This window comes from Rhinoderma darwinii, chromosome 4 (assembly GCF_050947455.1).
Source record: "Rhinoderma darwinii isolate aRhiDar2 chromosome 4, aRhiDar2.hap1, whole genome shotgun sequence".
NCBI lineage: Eukaryota > Metazoa > Chordata > Amphibia > Anura > Rhinodermatidae > Rhinoderma > Rhinoderma darwinii.
The window spans coordinates 283,523,872-283,542,842 of record NC_134690.1 but is presented as its reverse complement, the minus strand read 5'-3'; the positions used below and the strand labels follow the sequence as shown (position 1 = coordinate 283,542,842).

The window sequence follows — 18,971 nt, the reverse complement described above, 5'->3', positions numbered from 1 at the left end:
CTCACACTGTATAGGGAGCTTGTTTGCAGTAAGAAATGTCCTTGCAGGTCAACTTGTTGGCATTGAGGGCAATCTTTCTAGCTCTCTCACAGTGGACTTTTCTTCTCCAGGACTGGACAATTGAGCTGCAGATTTTCTTAGATCCTGGAGAGTGGTCTTTTCACCCAACGGTATTTCATCAACTGTGCCAGAAGTGGGGCTACCTGGATGTGGATCTCTGCGTACCGTCTCAACCAGAAGGTTCCGACCAACGTGGCCAGGACACGTGATCCAGGGCCATCGCAGTCGGCGCCCTGGTCACTCTATGGAAAGAGCTTGTTCTCTTGTATCTCTTCCCTCCACTTTCACTTTCCCACAATTCTGGTGACTCCGGTCTGGCCTCAACGGTTGTGGAACGCAAATCTAATCAACCTTCTCGCAGATGCTTCGTGGTATCTTCTGCTTCTTTCCGACCCCCTTTCACAAGGTCTGCCATTCCATCCCACATTACCAAAGATGCATTTAACAGCGTGTCTGTTGAAGCAGAGGTTGTGAGGGCTGTGGGTCTCTCTGAGCCAGTCATCCAGACGATGTTGATGGCCAGAAAAGCTCAGCTAAGATGTACCACCGTACATGGAAGGCTTATTTCGCAATCGTTTACATCCTATGTAATGTTTAAGCCTAGGGATCTTAATTTAGTTTTTGGAGCTCTTCAGGTGATTCTCTTCGAACCTTTGAGAAACCTTTCACTGTGTCTCCTTTCTTGGAGGTAGCTTTTCTGGTGGCTATCGCCTCCTTCAGGCGGTTTTAGTAACTTACTGCCTTGTCCTGCAAGTGAGCTTTTCTAGTCATTCATTAGGATAAGGTGGTGTTCTGACCTGTTCTGTCTTTTCTACCTAAGGTAGTCTCTGCCTTTCATATAAATGAGGAGATTGTTCTCCCGTCTTTTTGCTCCTCCCCATCTCATCTGAGGAAACAGGCTTTATATTTATTCGATTTGTCCAAGATCCTCACCCAATTATACTCCTTGATGTCCTCCCTGGGACAAAGACCCTTTGATAAGGCATTTACGCGATGGAAGGGTGATATCCCTGATTTGGTGGAGGAGGATTGGAGGGAGGTGGAACTTTCCTTTTTTGACTCGGTTGTAAATGCAAGGGATTTTCTGATACAATCTCGGTTTTTACATAGGATCTATTACACACCAGTCAGATTCCACAGGATGGGGGCATTGACCTCGGAAAGCTGTTTTCGCTGCCAGTCGGATGTTAGTACTTATTTACATTGTGTGTGGGTATGTCCTAGAGTGCCCCCCTTTTGGTCGGAAGTAGTGGAGTTTATCCATGCTCATTATGATTTTCCGCGACTTCTTTCACCTCAGATGTGTCTATTGGGTGTTATGAATGAAGTCATACCAAATCATTATAAGATATTTTTTCGCTTTGTTCTTTTCTGTGCTAGGAAGCTTGTGATTATGGCTTGGAAGAATCCAGAGGGTCCGAGTTTGATACACTGGAAGCAGTTGGTGAATAAATATATACCTATGTATCAAAAATTATATCTAAACAGACGATGTCCCGTTAAATTTGGTAAAATTTGGTCAAGGTGGTTAGAGACTCTGGACACTGCGGTTTAGCCGTGATTTTCATGAGTGGCGGAGGTTCTTGGGGGTGGGAGGTTTGGGGCACTAGGATGAATGTGTGTGTATGTAAGGTTTGACTGAGTTGGGACTGGAAATTTTGTAACTCCTCTATATGCAATGTATCTGCTCTGAAATGACTCTGTATTCACTGTAGTGCTGCCTTTCTCAATGTCTCTTAGTTTGTCTAACATGTCTATTTGTACATGTTTGTACAGATTTTTTTTTTTTAAATAAAGCATTTAAAAAAAAAAACATTGCTTCGATTTGGCAAGAGCAATCCGAATCCATCTGGCTGCGGCCTAATCGTTTCGGAGCTCCGATTCTTTTGTTAGTCTACTTGAAGAGCCAGGCAAAATTTCTACAGCATTCAATGCTACTATTGCATGCTGGATCCGGTTTGTGATTTTGGAAACATAACGGTCTGAGGGTACATTTCCTCCTCTTCGGGTTATTGCCCATTTTACAAGGACTGCTGGTTCCTCCTGGGCAGTCAGGCTTCTGTTTTACCAAATTCAATTTTTTGCCCTCTGCGACCCGGACTGGCATCAGCAGAGTGTTGCAGGCATCTGTCTGTTAGGCAGGTCGCATTGCTGTACTTTCAGTTTTTATTTTTTATCACCCTCTAGGACTTCTTTAGGACATCCCATGGTGCAGTGTGTCCCCCACTGATTAACAAGAAAGCAAGATTTTCGTACTCACCGTAAAAGCTATTTTACATTGAATCTATTGAGGGGACATGGATTCTGCCCTCTTATTTTTTGTTACTTATTCTAGGCCCAGGACCTGTAGTATTGTTTGGTTTTCTCCTGGGACCCTGGACATGTTTGTATTCTCTCTTTCCTACTGCATTTTTACAAACTGAACTAGCCAGTGTCTGTGGGAATGGGTCTGGTCTGCCTGGGTGAAGCAAAGACTCTGTCCATGTTTCGCCTCCTTGTGGCCCATGGTGCTATTACCCCCAATGGATTCAAGAAGAAATCTATTTTAGGGTGAGTACAAAAATCTTGTTAAAAATAAATAAATGGTGGAATTGCTGTTTTGTTTTTTTTTGTCCTGCCCCAAGAAAATTTTTGTTTTATAAAACTTATTCAATGCACTTAAGGATTCAATGCATTTAAGCATTCTCAAACTAGGCCGCATCCTTAAGGGGTCGAAAATCGATATAAAATTTTTGGGAATTGTGTATACAAAGTATTTTAATTCTTTTCTAATTTCTCATTTCCATTCACTACATTTTTCTTCAGTCTAACAGTGTTTTTTTCTAGTGTGGATTGGATATTTGTGGGTATGGTGTTCTCCTACTCTTGTATGACAGCTGGTTTTTGTTTTTTTTATATGAAAACCTGGGTGGTATGGTCAGCAATGATAAAATGAAAATTATTTATTTGTAAATAATTAGGCAGTAGTGCACCGCTCTTTTGACTTCAATGTGTTACCATGTCTTTCATTCCTTTCGATAAATAAAGGAAATATAACTATATGGTACCTTGTAGATCAAACCTGAAAACTGTATCTTATCTAGTGGTGGTAAGGCAAATCAACTGGACTTGTTTTAGAAATCTTGAAGTTCAACCATCTTGGTGATTAAAGGTAACCTTTCACATTAAAAATGCAGACCAATCTTTGGGCAGCATGTTTAAAGAGCTGGGGGAGCTGAGCAGATTGATTATATATTTTTGAATCAAAAGATTTAGTATAACTTGTATTTATTCATAAAGTTTCTTCTCATTCTGGGTTTAGGAATCCAGTCAGCGGTCCTTCTCATTGATTGACCGCTATCTTTGTATTCACACTCATGCAGGAAAACATGTCAATCATTAAGTAGGACTGCCCATTGGACTAAGCCCACAATGAACAGAGGTTTCAATGAATAAATTACATGTTATGACGAATCTTTGCTAAGAAAATATACATTAATCTGCTCAGCTTCACCTACTCTATAACATGTTGTCCGCAGATTGGACTGCATTTTCAATGAGACAGATTCCTTTTAAGGGTATATTTGTTGGGGAAATATCAATCAGTTGAACTGAGAGTCACCTGAATTAGTGGTGAAACATCTTCTAAAACAAGTCCAGTTGGCTTGACTTGGATATACTGTGACATGGATGAATGAAAACATTCTAAGACATATGACCATATTTTTTATACATTCTCACAAGTGTGTAGCATAAATTTTCAAATTCCATAGGATCTCTGTTCCTGACCTACTAGAACTGTTCTTGATGTTTCTCTTCTTGTCGCAGCAATCGTGTTTTCTCATGTGATGTGAAGAACCAATCCAGCACAGCTGCCGGTCGCCCCGCTTCTCTTTGTAGCGACTCAGTTCAACAAAAATCCTTCAGCAATGCAAATGATATCAGGTAGTGCCACCCTGTCAGGTCATCTACTATAACAGACTTCTGGGTGCACACTAATTTATCTTACTTGCTTTCTCATTTATCTTGGATCCTTGAATAAGTGTACGACCCTTGTAGTGGTGTTCGCATGCGACCGAAACAAAGCTCACTTGCTTACTTGCCTAGTAATGCTTACTAGGAAACTGCAGGATTGTCTCTCTCTGCCTCTCTCTCACTCTGCCTCTCTCTCACTCTGCTGCTGCTCTGCTCCTCTCCCTCCCCTTTCCATAGTCTTCTATAGACCACTGTAACCTGAATCCTTAGTGAGCTGGGATGCCATCAGTTAGGAGTGGTGGAAAGCTAAGGGGCCTGATAAGTAGAGAGAGGAATTTTTCTCTAATAAGATATAATACAGAGTTTCTTATATTCGCTTATACTATTCATTAGTATATTTAAGCTCCCAAGGTTCACAGAAACATAAATATTTTTTCCCCATGACAAAGTTGCACATGCCTTTTACCACAAAGTTATTTTATCTTTCTGTTTATTTATACCATGTCTGAGAGACCACTTGCATCAGTATTCAGTGGGGTGTATGTGTGTGATCCTGGCCTCAGGGTTATTTAACCATACATGACACTGTTATGATGCAGTTGTTTGTGTAGTTTTTGGCTACGTTTTATAGCCAAAGCCAGAAGTGGATAAGTGTGTGTGTGTGTGTGTGTGTGTGTGTATATGTATGTGTGTGTATATATATATATATATATATATGTGTGTATCTCTCTAGCAAACTGATGCGTTTCCTTTCTTTTGAGTTCCTGTGTTTGGCTCAAAACAGTGATCCCGTAACTGCATCAAAACTGTGTGTGTGATCGTATCCTTGTAGAGTCTCTTTGTGTTGCTGATCTGTGCATTTTACAAGGTTTCCTAGGTCTAGTGATTCATGTGCTCCTATGGAAAGAGGATGGTTCAAAATGCTTTCCCAATGCTTTCACTTTGGCAAATATCTATCATTTTCCTTCAAGCGACTACTAATTTTCTTTCATTGCTGAAAAATCAAATAGTATATAGATTCGGTATATTGTCAAAAGTGAAATGAAAATAAAATATGGATTGATTTTAAATGCGTGATTGAAGACAATGGGACTGGTTTACTACTATGTCTGGGTCTAGAATGTGTACAAAAATGTGCCAAATTTTGCCTCCAAAAGTGTCTGGAAAAGGGCGTGGTTTAGAGGGAAAAGGGAAATTCTTACCGAAAAGCGCGTGTAGCTAAATTTTACCACAAAATAAAAATCGACGGTAGTATAAGAAAGAGAAAGGCGTCTAATACAGTAAGCCATGCAAGATGTGGCAAATTATCATACAGCATTCATCACGCCCCCTATTTGCATGCTACGCCATTGAATTAATATTTATCCCCTGAGCCTGCTCTTATACTACTGTATATAATATACCCCCTGACACTGCCCCCACACAGTATAATGCCCCCATAGTGCTCTCCACAGTATAATGCCCCCATAGTGTTCTCCACAGTATAATGCCCCATAGCTGCCCCCACACATTATAATGCCCCTATAGTTGCCCTCCATACAGTATAATGCCCCTATAGTTGCCCTCCACACAGTATAATGCCCCTATAGTTGCCCTCCACAGAGTATAATGCCCCATAAATGCCCCCAGACTATAATGCCCCCACAGAGTATAATGCCCGATAGATGCACCCACAGAGTATAATGCCACATAGATGCCCCCACAGAGTATAATGTCCCCCATAACTGTCCACCACACCGTATAATGCCCCCCATAGCTGCGCTCACACAGTATAGTCCCCCATAGCTTGCCCCCAAAGCTGCCTATAATAGTGCCTGGAAAAATAATATACATACTCACAACCCCGTTCTTTAGGGCCCCCTGCTCTACCATGGATTCAACTGTATCTGTGTCCTGAAGATGCAGATACAGTTTAAACGGGGAAAAATAATTAACACCGAAATTCACAAGATGACATCTATTTTAATTGTGCTGGATTTCAATTTATTTTTAGATTAATTGCCCAGCCCTACTGCCTGGTCTAAGTTTACGCTGTCTAACAATTAGACAGCATTAGTAAATGTGGACCATTGTGCTGCTATTTCTGCCACTAACTTTCACCAAGTGCTTCTTTTTTGAGCTGCAGCATTTTCAACTGAAGCTCATTGTAGTGTGTTCATTTCTTGGAACAGGCATTCCTAAAATGTACCAGTTAGATTATGCATTGTGTTCATCTGTGGTGTACAACTTTGAAGCTAAAGGTATGAGCACACACAAAATCAAAAATGTCTGAAAATACAGAGCTGTTTTCAAGGGAAAACCGCTCCTGATTTTCAGCAGTTTTTTTTAGCAACTCGCATTTTTCGCGCCATTTTTAACGGCCGTTTTTTGGAGCTGTTTTTCTATAGAGTCAATGAAAAACGGCTCCAAAAACTTCCCAAGATGTGACATGCACTTCTCTTTCGCGGCCTTTTTGAAAAACGGCCCCGTTAAAAATGCCCCTTCGGAACAGAGCGACGTTTTTCCCATTGGAATCAATGAGCAGATGTTTGGAAAAATGCAACTCAGACTCATGGGTAAGTTTTTTTTTTTTTTTTGTTTTTTTTTTTAAATAGTTCTTCCTCCTGGAATTGTTTCATCCCATGTGACCGCCGCTGCAGCTAATCACAGGCTGCAGCGGTAAGCAATGAGAAAGGTTCTGTGGTGAACCGAAACGTCGCTCACTTGAGGTGAATAAAACAACCGTGTTTTATCTTTTTTTTTTTTACTCACAAACATTATCTAAGTTTCTAAATCCTTGGTTTTAACCCACTTTGGGCCATAATGACCAAGCATTATTATTTATTTTTTTCCGTTTTTTTCATCGTCACAATTCCAAAGCCCTAACTTTTTTATTTAAACATAGCTGTGTGAGGGTTTGTTTTTTTGTGGGACAAGTTGTTCATTCTTGTTTGCGTTTTAAATTTACTCTTTATTACTGTGTGGTATAAATAACATAACTTTATTCTGCGGGTCATGACGATTACGGAGATACCAAATTTATATAGGTTTTTTATGTTTTACTACATTTGCACAAAAACACTATGTAAGATAAAAAGTACTTTTTTCTATTGCTATAGTCTAAGAGCCATGACATTTTTATTTTTCTGTCGATGTAGCTGCATGTGGGCTATTTTTTTTATTTTTTATTATTATAATAAGACATTTTGTAAGGGAAAAAAATTTGATTTTTCATTTCTTTTATAAACTTTATTCATCTATTTTTTACTTTTCTTTTAACTTTTAGTCCCACTATAGGACTTCACTATGCGATCGTTTGATTGCTTTCTATAATACACTGCAATACTTCTGTATTGCAGTGTATTTTGTCTGTCTGCATAAAAACGAACAAGCCTTCTGGAAGGCCCAGCCTCTACACTGATGGCAGACCTGGGGAACTTTGTTTTGACCCTGGCTACCATGGAAACCGTCGACACCCTGCAAGGCTACCATGGAAACCGTCGCCACCCTGCAATCGCATCACACTGATACCGATGGAATGACAAAGGGAGCCCCTTCCTTCTGAAACCACTCAAATATCCGGGTCGTTATTGACCGTGACATCTCCGTGGTTTAACATCCGGGATCGGTGGTAAAGTCGATCCCGGCTGTAAGAGCAAGAGCCCAGGCTTATGACACAGTACTGTGAAAAGGTGGCGCTGTGGCATAAGTACACTTAATGACTGCCGTAAAAGGGTTTATGGGTGGTTATAAAGGGGTTAAACTGATCTGTGACTTTCTTCAGGTATGATCCACTTTGTTCCTGGGCAAAACTGTGTTTTAACCCCATGGCTGTTTTCACACGAGAGTATTTTTTTTCAGTATTACATCCATTTTTTTATTTTTTTTTTAACCCTGTTATATGCAGCTACTGTTAATCTATTATAACTAATGGTATCCAAAAGCAAATAATATTATTGGGCTAGGTAATGTTCCTAGGAACATCCTCCCATATCTGTTAATGAGGCAACTCTATGATACATATATAAACATGAGAAGAACAGAGTCTATAGCCAATATATATTCGAAAAGTGTCAATACAAAACTTTATTTAAATATACATAATGAACAAACATTTAAAAGAAGTATAACAGTAGGAGAACTCAATCACAAAATGACATAGAGACAAGTCAGGAAAGCCAAGGTATGTGTAATAAACCTTTGAAGTATAGGTTTGGGGTAAGACTAACACTAGTGTAGCATGAAACTAGTTAGATATGTTTACAATTTTTGATGCTGTTTAAAGGGCATAAATGGTTCCGAAAACAGACATCAAAGAGTAAAGGTAATGGGTCTGAACAAGACCCTGTGTAAAGGATTACTAGGATGGTCTTACCCATAAAAAGTCCTTAGGCTGGGTCCTGGTGGTCACTGTGTGCGCCCCGACGCGCGTTTCGCAGATGTCCGCTTCCTCAAGGGGGTGTAGTGTGTCTGACCAGAGGGCACCCTATATACCCTATCTACCCAGGTGTATTCTATCTGTGTTCTGTCCCGTCCAGGCGCACTTGGCGCGCATCCGACGGCGAAACCGGAAGTGTGGCATGCCCCACTTCCGTCCTCCAGTGCTGCGGCGCACATCCGGTCTCTGGTCGCGTACCAGATGATCCGGACATGCGCACCGCACTCTAGGAGAGACGGGCGTGGCCTCACCCAGTCCCGGTCGCACACGTCAGAGGCGCGCACCCGATTGGACAGAACAGAATACTACGTACAGGTAAGTATATTTGGAGCATATCATAACCCTTTTTTTTTTTTTTTTATAATGCTGCATGATTTCTATATCTTCACAATTTAGTGGAGTTGACCAGGAAATACAGATGATTAAATCTGATTCGTTTTTACCCAGCAGATGTTTTTTGTACCTCATTAGGGGCCGATTTCAACAGAAACACTGCTCATATTGCATAATATTGAACAAAAACGGGGAAAGAGAGAGAAACATTTATTTCTTGGAACAGTGATACCTAAAAAGACCCCATTAAATTAGATAAATAAATAATCAATTATATATATTAGACTGCAAGAGTACTATAGAAAAAGTATATATGTATAAATTAATATGTGAATATAATGTGTCAATTATAGACACATCTGTGCCTCACATTCAATGATATGGAAACCCTCAACATCAGAGATACATTAGTCTTCAAAAAACATATACCAAGTAAACACCATGAACAGAAACAAATAAATATTTAAATATAAATGGTGCATAAAATAAATATGTTAGAGACTGTTACCAAAAGCAACAGTCATGTAAGGTTGTCTGTGAATAAGACAGGCAACTAAAGTGCTGATGCAAACATACAAACAAAAAATAATAAATAAAAAATCGTACGCAAGTCACGTGTAGATTATTTTCGTATACGAGACTGTTCCATAAGGGACAGTCATATAGGGTTGTCTGTAAACAAACAGCAAGAAAATATATATTTATGCAAAGATGAGAACAGGATCATAAGCAGGTTACACAAATCGAGTCCTGGATATACATTATCCTCTTCGAAATTCGCAACATGATGGGTCGTCCAATTATACAGGGCTTTAGTCAAGGTACAAGGATGCCTTTGCTGGATATTGGCCAATACATCTCATACCTACTAAGAGAGTATATGCATTAAAAACTAAACACACAAACAATTCACAGTTTAAAAGTCATAAAACAATAATCTGCTGGTAGTGTGGCGGTTACGGCTTCCTCATAAGAAAGGAACAAAACTCAGCTGTTCGTTGAGTCCAGCCGGTGCCATAGATCCTAGTTGCACAATCCACCTACATTCTTTCTGTGCCAGAACCTTCTTCACATTACCCCCCCTGATGCCACAACGGATACGTTCGATTCCCCGGATTTTAAGGGACCTTGGGTTACACCCATGATACATTTTAAAATGTCTAGGCAGGGTTTTAAGTTCAATTGGGTCATCGATTACTCCCGCTGCGATAATATCTCGCACATGTTCTCTTGTGCGTATGCGTAGTTCCCTCGATGTTAGGCCTATGTAGACCTTGGGGCACCCGCACACAGCGTAATACACTATGTGTGTGGTACTGCACGATATATAGTCTCTGATCTCAAAAGACTTAGTACCGTCCACTGATTCAAACTTATTGGTTCTGCTGATGTTGGGACATGCAACGCAGTTGCCACATGGATAGCAGCCCTTTCTTTGTCCCTGGGTTCCGAAGAAGTTAATTTTTTTGGGGATATAGTGACTTTGGACCAGGATATCTCGAAGATTCCTGCTTCGCCTAGCCGTCATTGTCGGTTTGTCACTCAGACATAGGGCCAGAGTGGGTTCAGACCTTAAAATTGGCCAATGTCGCCCTAAAATGGTCCTCACTTCATCCCATCTGCTGTTATAAGTGGAGATGAACCTAACGGCTGTTTTTCCCACTATAGGTATCTTATTCCTCAACAAATTGGCACGAGGGGTCTTTTTAGCTCTCCGGTACCCTGCTTTGATGGACCTGTTGCTGTACCCCCTGTCTTCAAATCTATATCTCAAATCCTGATTTGAGACTGATGTTCGAACAGATGGTCAGTAGAGCAGATCCGCCTCATCCTGAGGAATTGGCCAACTGGGATGGCTTTAATAGTGGAAGGAGTGTGAGAGGAGGATGCATGCAGCAATGAATTAACGGATGTTGACTTGCGGTAGACATCCGTCTGTAGGAAGCCACTTGCATCCGTGAATATTGAGAGGTCCAAGAACTCAATCTTGGATGAATCAAATGAGTAAGTCAATTTCACATTCATCTGGTTAATGTTGAGTTGCTGCATGAAGTTCCTCAACTCACACTCCGAACCCTGCCACACAAACCGTATGTCGTCAATGTAACGGAGCCAGCACTGCACATGGTCCGCGGCACGAGCGCCATCCCCATGAAAAACCTGCCTCTCCCAAAAACCGAGAAACAGGTTTGCATAGGATGGCGCACATGCCGCGCCCATGGCAGTGCCTTGAATCTGTAAATAAAAGTTGTCCTTGAATACAAAGATGTTATGGCTCAAAACATACTGGAGTAGCTCCACAATGAGTTCACATAATTCATCATCCCAGTTGCTAGTCCCCAGGAAGAAGCGGACCGCCTCCAGACCATCCCTATGTCTAATGCATGTATATAGACTCTCGACATCTGCCGTTACAAGGTACATGTCCGGTTCAATCTGAATCCCATCAATTCTTCCCAGGACGTCTGTTGTGTCCTTTACATGAGATGGCAGTTCTGTCACCAACGGCTTTAAGTAGTGATCGATAAATTTACATGTGGCTTCACATAAGCCTCCCATACCTGACACAATAGGACGTCCTGGGGGTTCCATCAGGTTTTTGTGAATTTTGGGCAAAAAATAGATTGTAGGTATTTTGGGGTCCTCAGTCAGTAATCGCTCACAGATCTTCTTGGTGATAATTCCCTTGTCCAGAGCCCTATTCAGGATTACCTTTAGTTCCAAAGAGAATCTAGATATAGGGTTAAACATGAGTTTGGCATAGGTCTGCTTATCTCTTAATTGCCTGAATGCCTCTTTTTCATATTTGTCTGTCGGCCATACCACAATGTTACCCCCCTTGTCAGCGGCTTTGATAACTACGTCCTCATAGGATTGCAGTTCTCTAATTGCTTGTCTCTGAGCGACTGTAAGATTGTCCCTATAACCAAACTTGGGTATCTGTTTAAGATCATCTACTACCAATTTGGTAAATATTTCTACCTGAGGGCACAATGACAAGGGGGGAAACTTGGTCGATTTAGGTAGGGCCGACATGGGAAACTTACTTTTCACAGTGTTCTGTTCGCACAGTAATTCTTCCAGTGCTGATAGAGCCTCCCTTTCCATCTCGCTGTCAATTGTAAATGCACCATAACCCCTATTGTGCAGTTTTTGGAGAACAAGTTTTCTAGCGAACAGATGCAAATCTTTTAAAACTGTGAAGAAATCAAACGGGGCAGTAGGGGAAAACGTTAACCCTTTGCTCAGAACCTCCCGTTGGGCATCAGAGAGGGAATGTGAAGATAGGTTAATTACCTCTAAGTTGTTACCGGATCTCTTCTCCTGTTGTGGCACAGAAAGAATGTAGGTGGATTGTGCAACTAGGATCTATGGCACCGGCTGGACTCAACGAACAGCTGAGTTTTGTTCCTTTCTTATGAGGAAGCCGTAACCGCCACACTACCAGCAGATTATTGTTTTATGACTTTTAAACTGTGAATTGTTTGTGTGTTTAGTTTTTAATGCATATACTCTCTTAGTAGGTATGAGATGTATTGGCCAATATCCAGCAAAGGCATCCTTGTACCTTGACTAAAGCCCTGTATAATTGGACGACCCATCATGTTGCGAATTTCGAAGAGGATAATGTATATCCAGGACTCGATTTGTGTAACCTGCTTATGATCCTGTTCTCATCTTTGCATAAATATATATTTTCTTGCTGTTTGTTTACAGACAACCCTATATGACTGTCCCTTATAGAACAGTCTCGTATACGAAAATAATCTACACGTGTCTTGCGTACGATTTTTTATTTATTATTTTTTATTTATTATTTTTTGTTTGTATGTTTGCATCAGCACTTTAGTTGCCTGTCTTATTCACAGACAACCTTACATGACTGTTGCTTTTGGTAACAGTCTCTAACATATTTATTTTATGCACCATTTATATTTAAATATTTATTTGTTTCTGTTCATGGTGTTTACTTGGTATATGTTTTTTGAAGACTAATGTATCTCTGATGTTGAGGGTTTCCATATCATTGAATGTGAGGCACAGATGTGTCTATAATTGACACATTATATTCACATATTAATTTATACATATATACTTTTTCTATAGTACTCTTGCAGTCTAATATATATAATTGATTATTTATCTAATTTAATGGGGTCTTTTTAGGTATCACTGTTCCAAGAAATAAATGTTTCTCTCTTTCCCCGTTTTTGTTCAATATTATGCAATATGAGCAATGTTTCTGTTGAAATCGGCCCCTAATGAGGTACAAAAAACATCTGCTGGGTAAAAACGAATCAGATTTAATCATCTGTATTTCCTGGTCAACTCCACTAAATTGTGAAGATATAGAAATCATGCAGCATTATAAAAAAAAAAAAAAAAAGGGTTATGATATGCTCCAAATATACTTACCTGTACGTAGTATTCTGTTCTGTCCAATCGGGTGCGCGCCTCTGACGTGTGCGACCGGGACTGGGTGAGGCCACGCCCGTCTCTCCTAGAGTGCGGTGCGCATGTCCGGATCATCTGGTACGCGACCAGAGACCGGATGTGCGCCGCAGCACTGGAGGACGGAAGTGGGGCATGCCACACTTCCGGTTTTGCCGTCGGATGCGCGCCAAGTGCGCCTGGACGGGACAGAACACAGAATACACCTGGGTAGATAGGGTATATAGGGTGCCCTCTGGTCAGACACACTACACCCCCTTGAGGAAGCGGACATCTGCGAAACGCGCGTCGGGGAGCACACAGTGACCACCAGGACCGAGCCTAAGGACTTTTTATGGATAAGACCATCCTAGTAATCCTTTACACAGGGTCTTGTTCAGACCCATTACCTTTACTCTTTGATGTCTGTTTTCGGGACCATTTATGCCCTTTAAACAGCATCAAAAATTGTAAACATATCTAACTAGTTTCATGCTACACTAGTGTTAGTCTTACCCCAAACCTATACTTCAAAGGTTTATTACACATACCTTGGCTTTCCTGACTTGTCTCTATGTCATTTTGTGATTGAGTTCTCCTACTGTTATACTTCTTTTAAATGTTTGTTCATTATGTATATTTAAATAAAGTTTTGTATTGACACTTTTCGAATATATATTGGCTATAGACTCTGTTCTTCTCATGTTTATATACTGTTAATCTATGATGCAATTCACATTTGCATATTTTAAATGCGCGACTCATTTATTTTGCAAATGGAAAACGTCTATTAAAATATATGGAAAGTGTTTAAAATACAGATGCATTCATCCTTGTTCACACGTGGCAGATTTGTTGCAGACATTTCTGAAGCCTAATTTCTATTCTATACATCTCTTTTGCTGCGGAAAGCAACACCATTCAGATATATGAAATGGTCACACAAGTTTCAGTAACAAATCTGCCACGTGGGAACTTATCCAAATGTATGGAAATGCAAAGGATTTTTCTATGCGGGCTTGCGCCAGGAAAATCTGCAGCATATTACAGAACTGGCCAAATCTCATCCACAAGCTGCAGAACATTTTCCTCACAGAAATGACCGCATGCCACAGATTTTAAAATTCGCAGCATGCCCATTCTGTTACGGATGTTCACTTAGGATTAGGGTTGCACAATGCATCGAAATATTGATACTATTTCGATTCCGTTCATCTTCAAACGGTTCAATACCGTTAATTTATGTATTTTGATACAAAGCTGTGCGGCCACATCGGTATTGTAATACATGAATGTAGTCAGAGCAGGGCTGTGGCTGTGTAATACAGCCATTGCCCCGCTCCTGACAACGAGCGTGCGCGTGGTCAGCATGTGGTGATGCGGCTGGTGCTTTACTAATGAGCTCCAGCACTGAAGACCGAGAACATGGTGGGCATACTGCAAAACATGCCCATGTTCTGTCTTCAGCGCCGGCACTCATTAGGGCAGCGTCGGCCACATCACGTCACGCTGACTGCGCGCACAAACTTGTTGTCAGGAGCAGGGCAATGGCTATTACACCGCCGCATCCCCGCTCTGACAACATTCATGTATTACAATGCTGTGATCAAAGCTGACCACAGCATTCAAGGGGAAAATGACAAAGGGGATGGTCGAGGGACATACCGTTATGTGTAGACGGCCCAGGTCTGTCTGACCATATTTTCTGTTGTTAGGGTATACTGGGTATGTCCTAACTGCCTGTGTACTATTAGTACACAGGCTAATGTACTGGCATATAGATATAGGCCAGTACATTAAAGTTTAAAAGTAAGAAAAAAATAATGTTAAATTAAAAAAAAATACACACCCGTTTTTTTACAATAAATCATAAAATAATCTCAATACATAAAATATACACATATTAGTTATTGTCTCGACCGTAATAACCTCAACATCAAATTTATAGTGTAATTTATGATGTGTACGCTGTAAAAAAATAAAAACCGCTTTCTTTCACTTATTAATATGAGGCACCAGGTGTTATGAATATTGAACCTCCATGTGCCTCATATTAATAGTAATTAACCCTATCATGTACCTCACACATTACCCAATGTTGTCCATTATGACTGAGAAACAAGATTAATTGGGGTTAATTACTATTGATGGGAGGCATATGGAGGTTCAAAATTAATAACACCTGGTACCTCACATCAGAAAATAGAAGATTTTTATTTTTATTTTATTATTATTATTGTTGGGAAAGTATCGTTTTGGTATCGAGTATCGCAATACTACACAAAGTATCAGTATCAAAGTCCAAATTCTGGTATCGTGACAATCCTACTTAGGATTTTACCATTTTCAATGTAGAAGGTGTGAAATCCGCTGTGAATCCACACATAACACATGCAGATTTTTCTGTGGAAAATCTGCGGATTCGCTGCGGAAAATCCACCACAAATCCGCTATGTTTATGGATACCCTGCAACTTTATTTAGATTTACGGTTGTACCTCGATGCAATAAATGTTGCAATACTTTTCTTCATTGTAACGTTTCTTGTTAACCCCTTAATGAACAGGCATTTTAGCGCGTTAATGACCAAGGATTATTCTTGTTTTTTTCACTGTCGCATTCTGAGAGTCGTGACTTTTTTTTTATTCTGTCGACATAGCCGTATAAGGGCATGTTTTTTGCGGGACGGTTGTATTTTTCAATTGCACAGTTTTTGGGTGCATATAATATAATGATTAACTTTAGGAAGGAATTGAAAATAAGCAGCTATTCCAGCATTGATTTTCTCGTTATAAATTTAAGCCGTTCACTATGTGGCATAAATAACCGGTTACCTTTTAGGGTCGGCACAAACTCGGGGATACCAAATATGTATAGGTTTTATATGTTTTCCTAAATTGACAAATAAAAACCCTATTTTAAAAAAAAAAAGAGCCGTCACTTTTTTTTATTTTTCCGTCGATGTAGCCATGTGTGGGCTTGTTTTTTTGCGGGAGAAGGTGTAGTTTTCATTGATTGTATTATGGGGTACATGGGACTTATTGATGAACTTTTTTTATTGGGAGAATGGGAGTAAAAAAAAAAAGAATTTTGCCGTTGTTTTTTTTTGCTTTTTTTTTTTTTATGTGGGACACCGTTCACCTGGCGGTTTAATCTGTTAACTTTATTGTTTGAGCCGTTATGATCGCAGCAATACCTTATATGGGTAATTTTGTAATTTTTTTTATACTTTAACTAAATAAAAACCACTTTTTTCCCCAAAAATGGGATTGTTTTATTTTTACGTAATCTTTTTTTTTTTTTTCCCACTAGGGGACTTCACTTTGAGATCTTATGATCGCTGATATAATGCTCTGGTATACTTAGTATACCAAAGCATTATTGCCTGTCAGTGTAAAACTGACAGGCAATCTATTAGGCCATGACTCTGGCAGTTGCTGAAGGCTTTGTTAGGCCCCCGGCTGCCATACAAAACGATTGGCGCCCCGCAATGTGGCAGCGGGAGCACCCTCCGTCTGTCAAACACATTAGATGCCGCTGTCCCTATTGGCGCAGGAAGCAGGCTTTGTATAACAGCCGTGCTCCTGCTGCTGATCTCGTGGGTACAGTGGCAGTACCCTCCAGATCAGAGCGATTGATATATCCGTTGCTATGCAGGAGCTAGCACCTGCTTGTGACGGATGTATTCGTCATTAAGGAGTTAAACAATACACTCTTTTTTGCTAGAATTATAATAATAAAAGAAGTATTCTTTTTATTGCCTGCTTTGCAATACATAGGCCAAGTATTTGCTGTTTATGGCCAGCATTGTTATTAATACAATTTTTGTATGTGGTTTTTTTTCCATTATTTGTCTGGACAGAATGCTAGACAACAGTATTTTTATTTCTATTTTTCTCCCCTCACAATGCTACTTTGTGATACAATTCTATAAGAGAATCTCCTACTGGCTGTTACATTGTTTATAATGAGTTTATGATAATTCCTCCCTCCTTCTTGCAGGGGTTCAAGTGTCCCAGAGAATGACCGACTAGCCTCCATAGCATCAGAGTTGCAATTTAGATCCCTAAGTCGACATTCAAGCCCAACGGAGGAGAGAGAAGGTAACCCAAACTCCCCTACTGGATTTAGCTTCTCACTGCCAAGGATGTAATATGTTATACGTTATGAATTTAAACGCTTGCTGCAACTAGAATATAAGAGCTAGAACTTAGATGTTTTTTTTTTTTTTTTTTCTACATCTGAGTTGCACATCTAATCACCCGCTGCCCCATATCGGACCATTTGATGACTTGGATGTTTAGCAACATCTGGATCGCTGATATTTTTGGTCTATTCAGTTCCAGTTATTATGTGAAGACATAGGCATAATGGGCATGTAGAAACTCTACACTTCTTGACTTCTTTACATTTAGTAGGTGTTGTACATCTAAGGCTATGCTTTGGCCAGACTTTTAACTGCAAACATGACTTTTTATGCATTTTTTTACATAACGTTATGCTTTGATTCAAGCTTGCCTGAAGGTTCCCATGACTGTAAAGTGCTGGGTGACACTTCTACAGTTTGTAAAGTGTCTGCTTTCACAAATTTTTTGAATGAGCTCTCTATTTTACAATTCAAGTTTTTTATTTTTATATGTGAAAATTGATGTGGCAGCAAAAAGCTCTCCATATCTACACTTGATGGTGGCATGTTATTCAAAAAATAAAAAGTGTAGGTATGGGTAAAGAGGGAAAAGTAGAGCACGGTGGGTTTAATGTCGCCTTCAATGGTTTTATTGATACCGACTAATGTAGTAGGGAAAAGATTTGTCCTGTGCAATGTCCCCTTTTATTGCCACAATTTATAATATTTTTATTATTAATAAAGTCTTTCAACCTTATTTTATTATATTATGTATTTCTTAGTTTTCAAATTCCACTGATAAGGAAGCTATTGGAAGCTTTTCTCCTTCAGTGGAAATAGAAGAGGTGGTGCTGCAAGGGTCTGTATTGGATTTATTATAAACCCTGCGTATGCACACCGCAAGGAATCGTGCTCTGTCTCAGTGAACAGCTGACTGGTCACTGAGTATATTGTTATATATATATATTCTCTCCCAGCGTGGCCACTCGGGTCTTTAAATGATTAGCAGCCCAGGATTACCAGCTGCATCTGTAATTTAGTAGCAGCGCAGGGTTAACAGCTATCGTTGCGTTTAGACAGGCAGACAGTCTGAGTGAGCAGCTGATTGATCACCAATGCGTTTTAATTGTGTGATTTTCTCCCAGCGTTGCCACTCCAATCTGTTGTTGAACAGCAGCGCTGGGATGACGACTATCACTGTGTTTAAACAGACGTAAAGTCTCAGTGAGCAGCTAACTGCTCCCCGAGTATGTTTTCTCCCAGTGTTACTGCTCCAATCTGTGTTGAGCAGAGGTGCTGGGATGACAACTATCGCTGCGTTTAAACAGGCAGACAGCCTAGTGAGCAGCTGACTGATCACCAATGCGTTGTTATTGTAATTTTCTCCCAGCGTTGCCACTCTGATTTATTGTTGAGCAGCAGCGCAGGGATGACGGCTATCACTGTGTTTATACAGACGTAAAGTCTCAGTGAGCAGCTGACTGCTCACCGAGTATGTTTTCTCCCAGCGTTACTGCTCCAATCTGTGTTAAGCAGAGGTTCTGGGATAACAGCTTTTGCTGCATTCGGATAGACCGACAAGAATGCCCGTTAGCAGTCAACACTCTTAGGTAGTGAGACTGGAAAATTGCTAGCTGGATTATGTCTGCAA

The 18,971-nt window shown here is 40.3% G+C and overlaps 1 protein-coding gene across 4 annotated transcripts in view; it reads left to right on the top strand.

Annotated features, from left to right (window-relative positions):
• MAP3K4 (mitogen-activated protein kinase kinase kinase 4) overlaps window positions 1–18,971 on the top strand; it is a 192,361-nt gene that overhangs the window by 158,367 nt on the left and 15,023 nt on the right. For 3 of the 4 annotated variants that reach the window (XM_075862556.1, XM_075862557.1, XM_075862558.1), the window contains 2 exons: window positions 3,868–3,984; window positions 17,197–17,297. In XM_075862556.1, the coding sequence (XP_075718671.1) occupies window positions 3,868–3,984; window positions 17,197–17,297 (218 nt within the window). The remainder of the gene's footprint in view (window positions 1–3,867; window positions 3,985–17,196; window positions 17,298–18,971) is intronic. The other variant, XM_075862559.1, reaches the window with a different exon arrangement.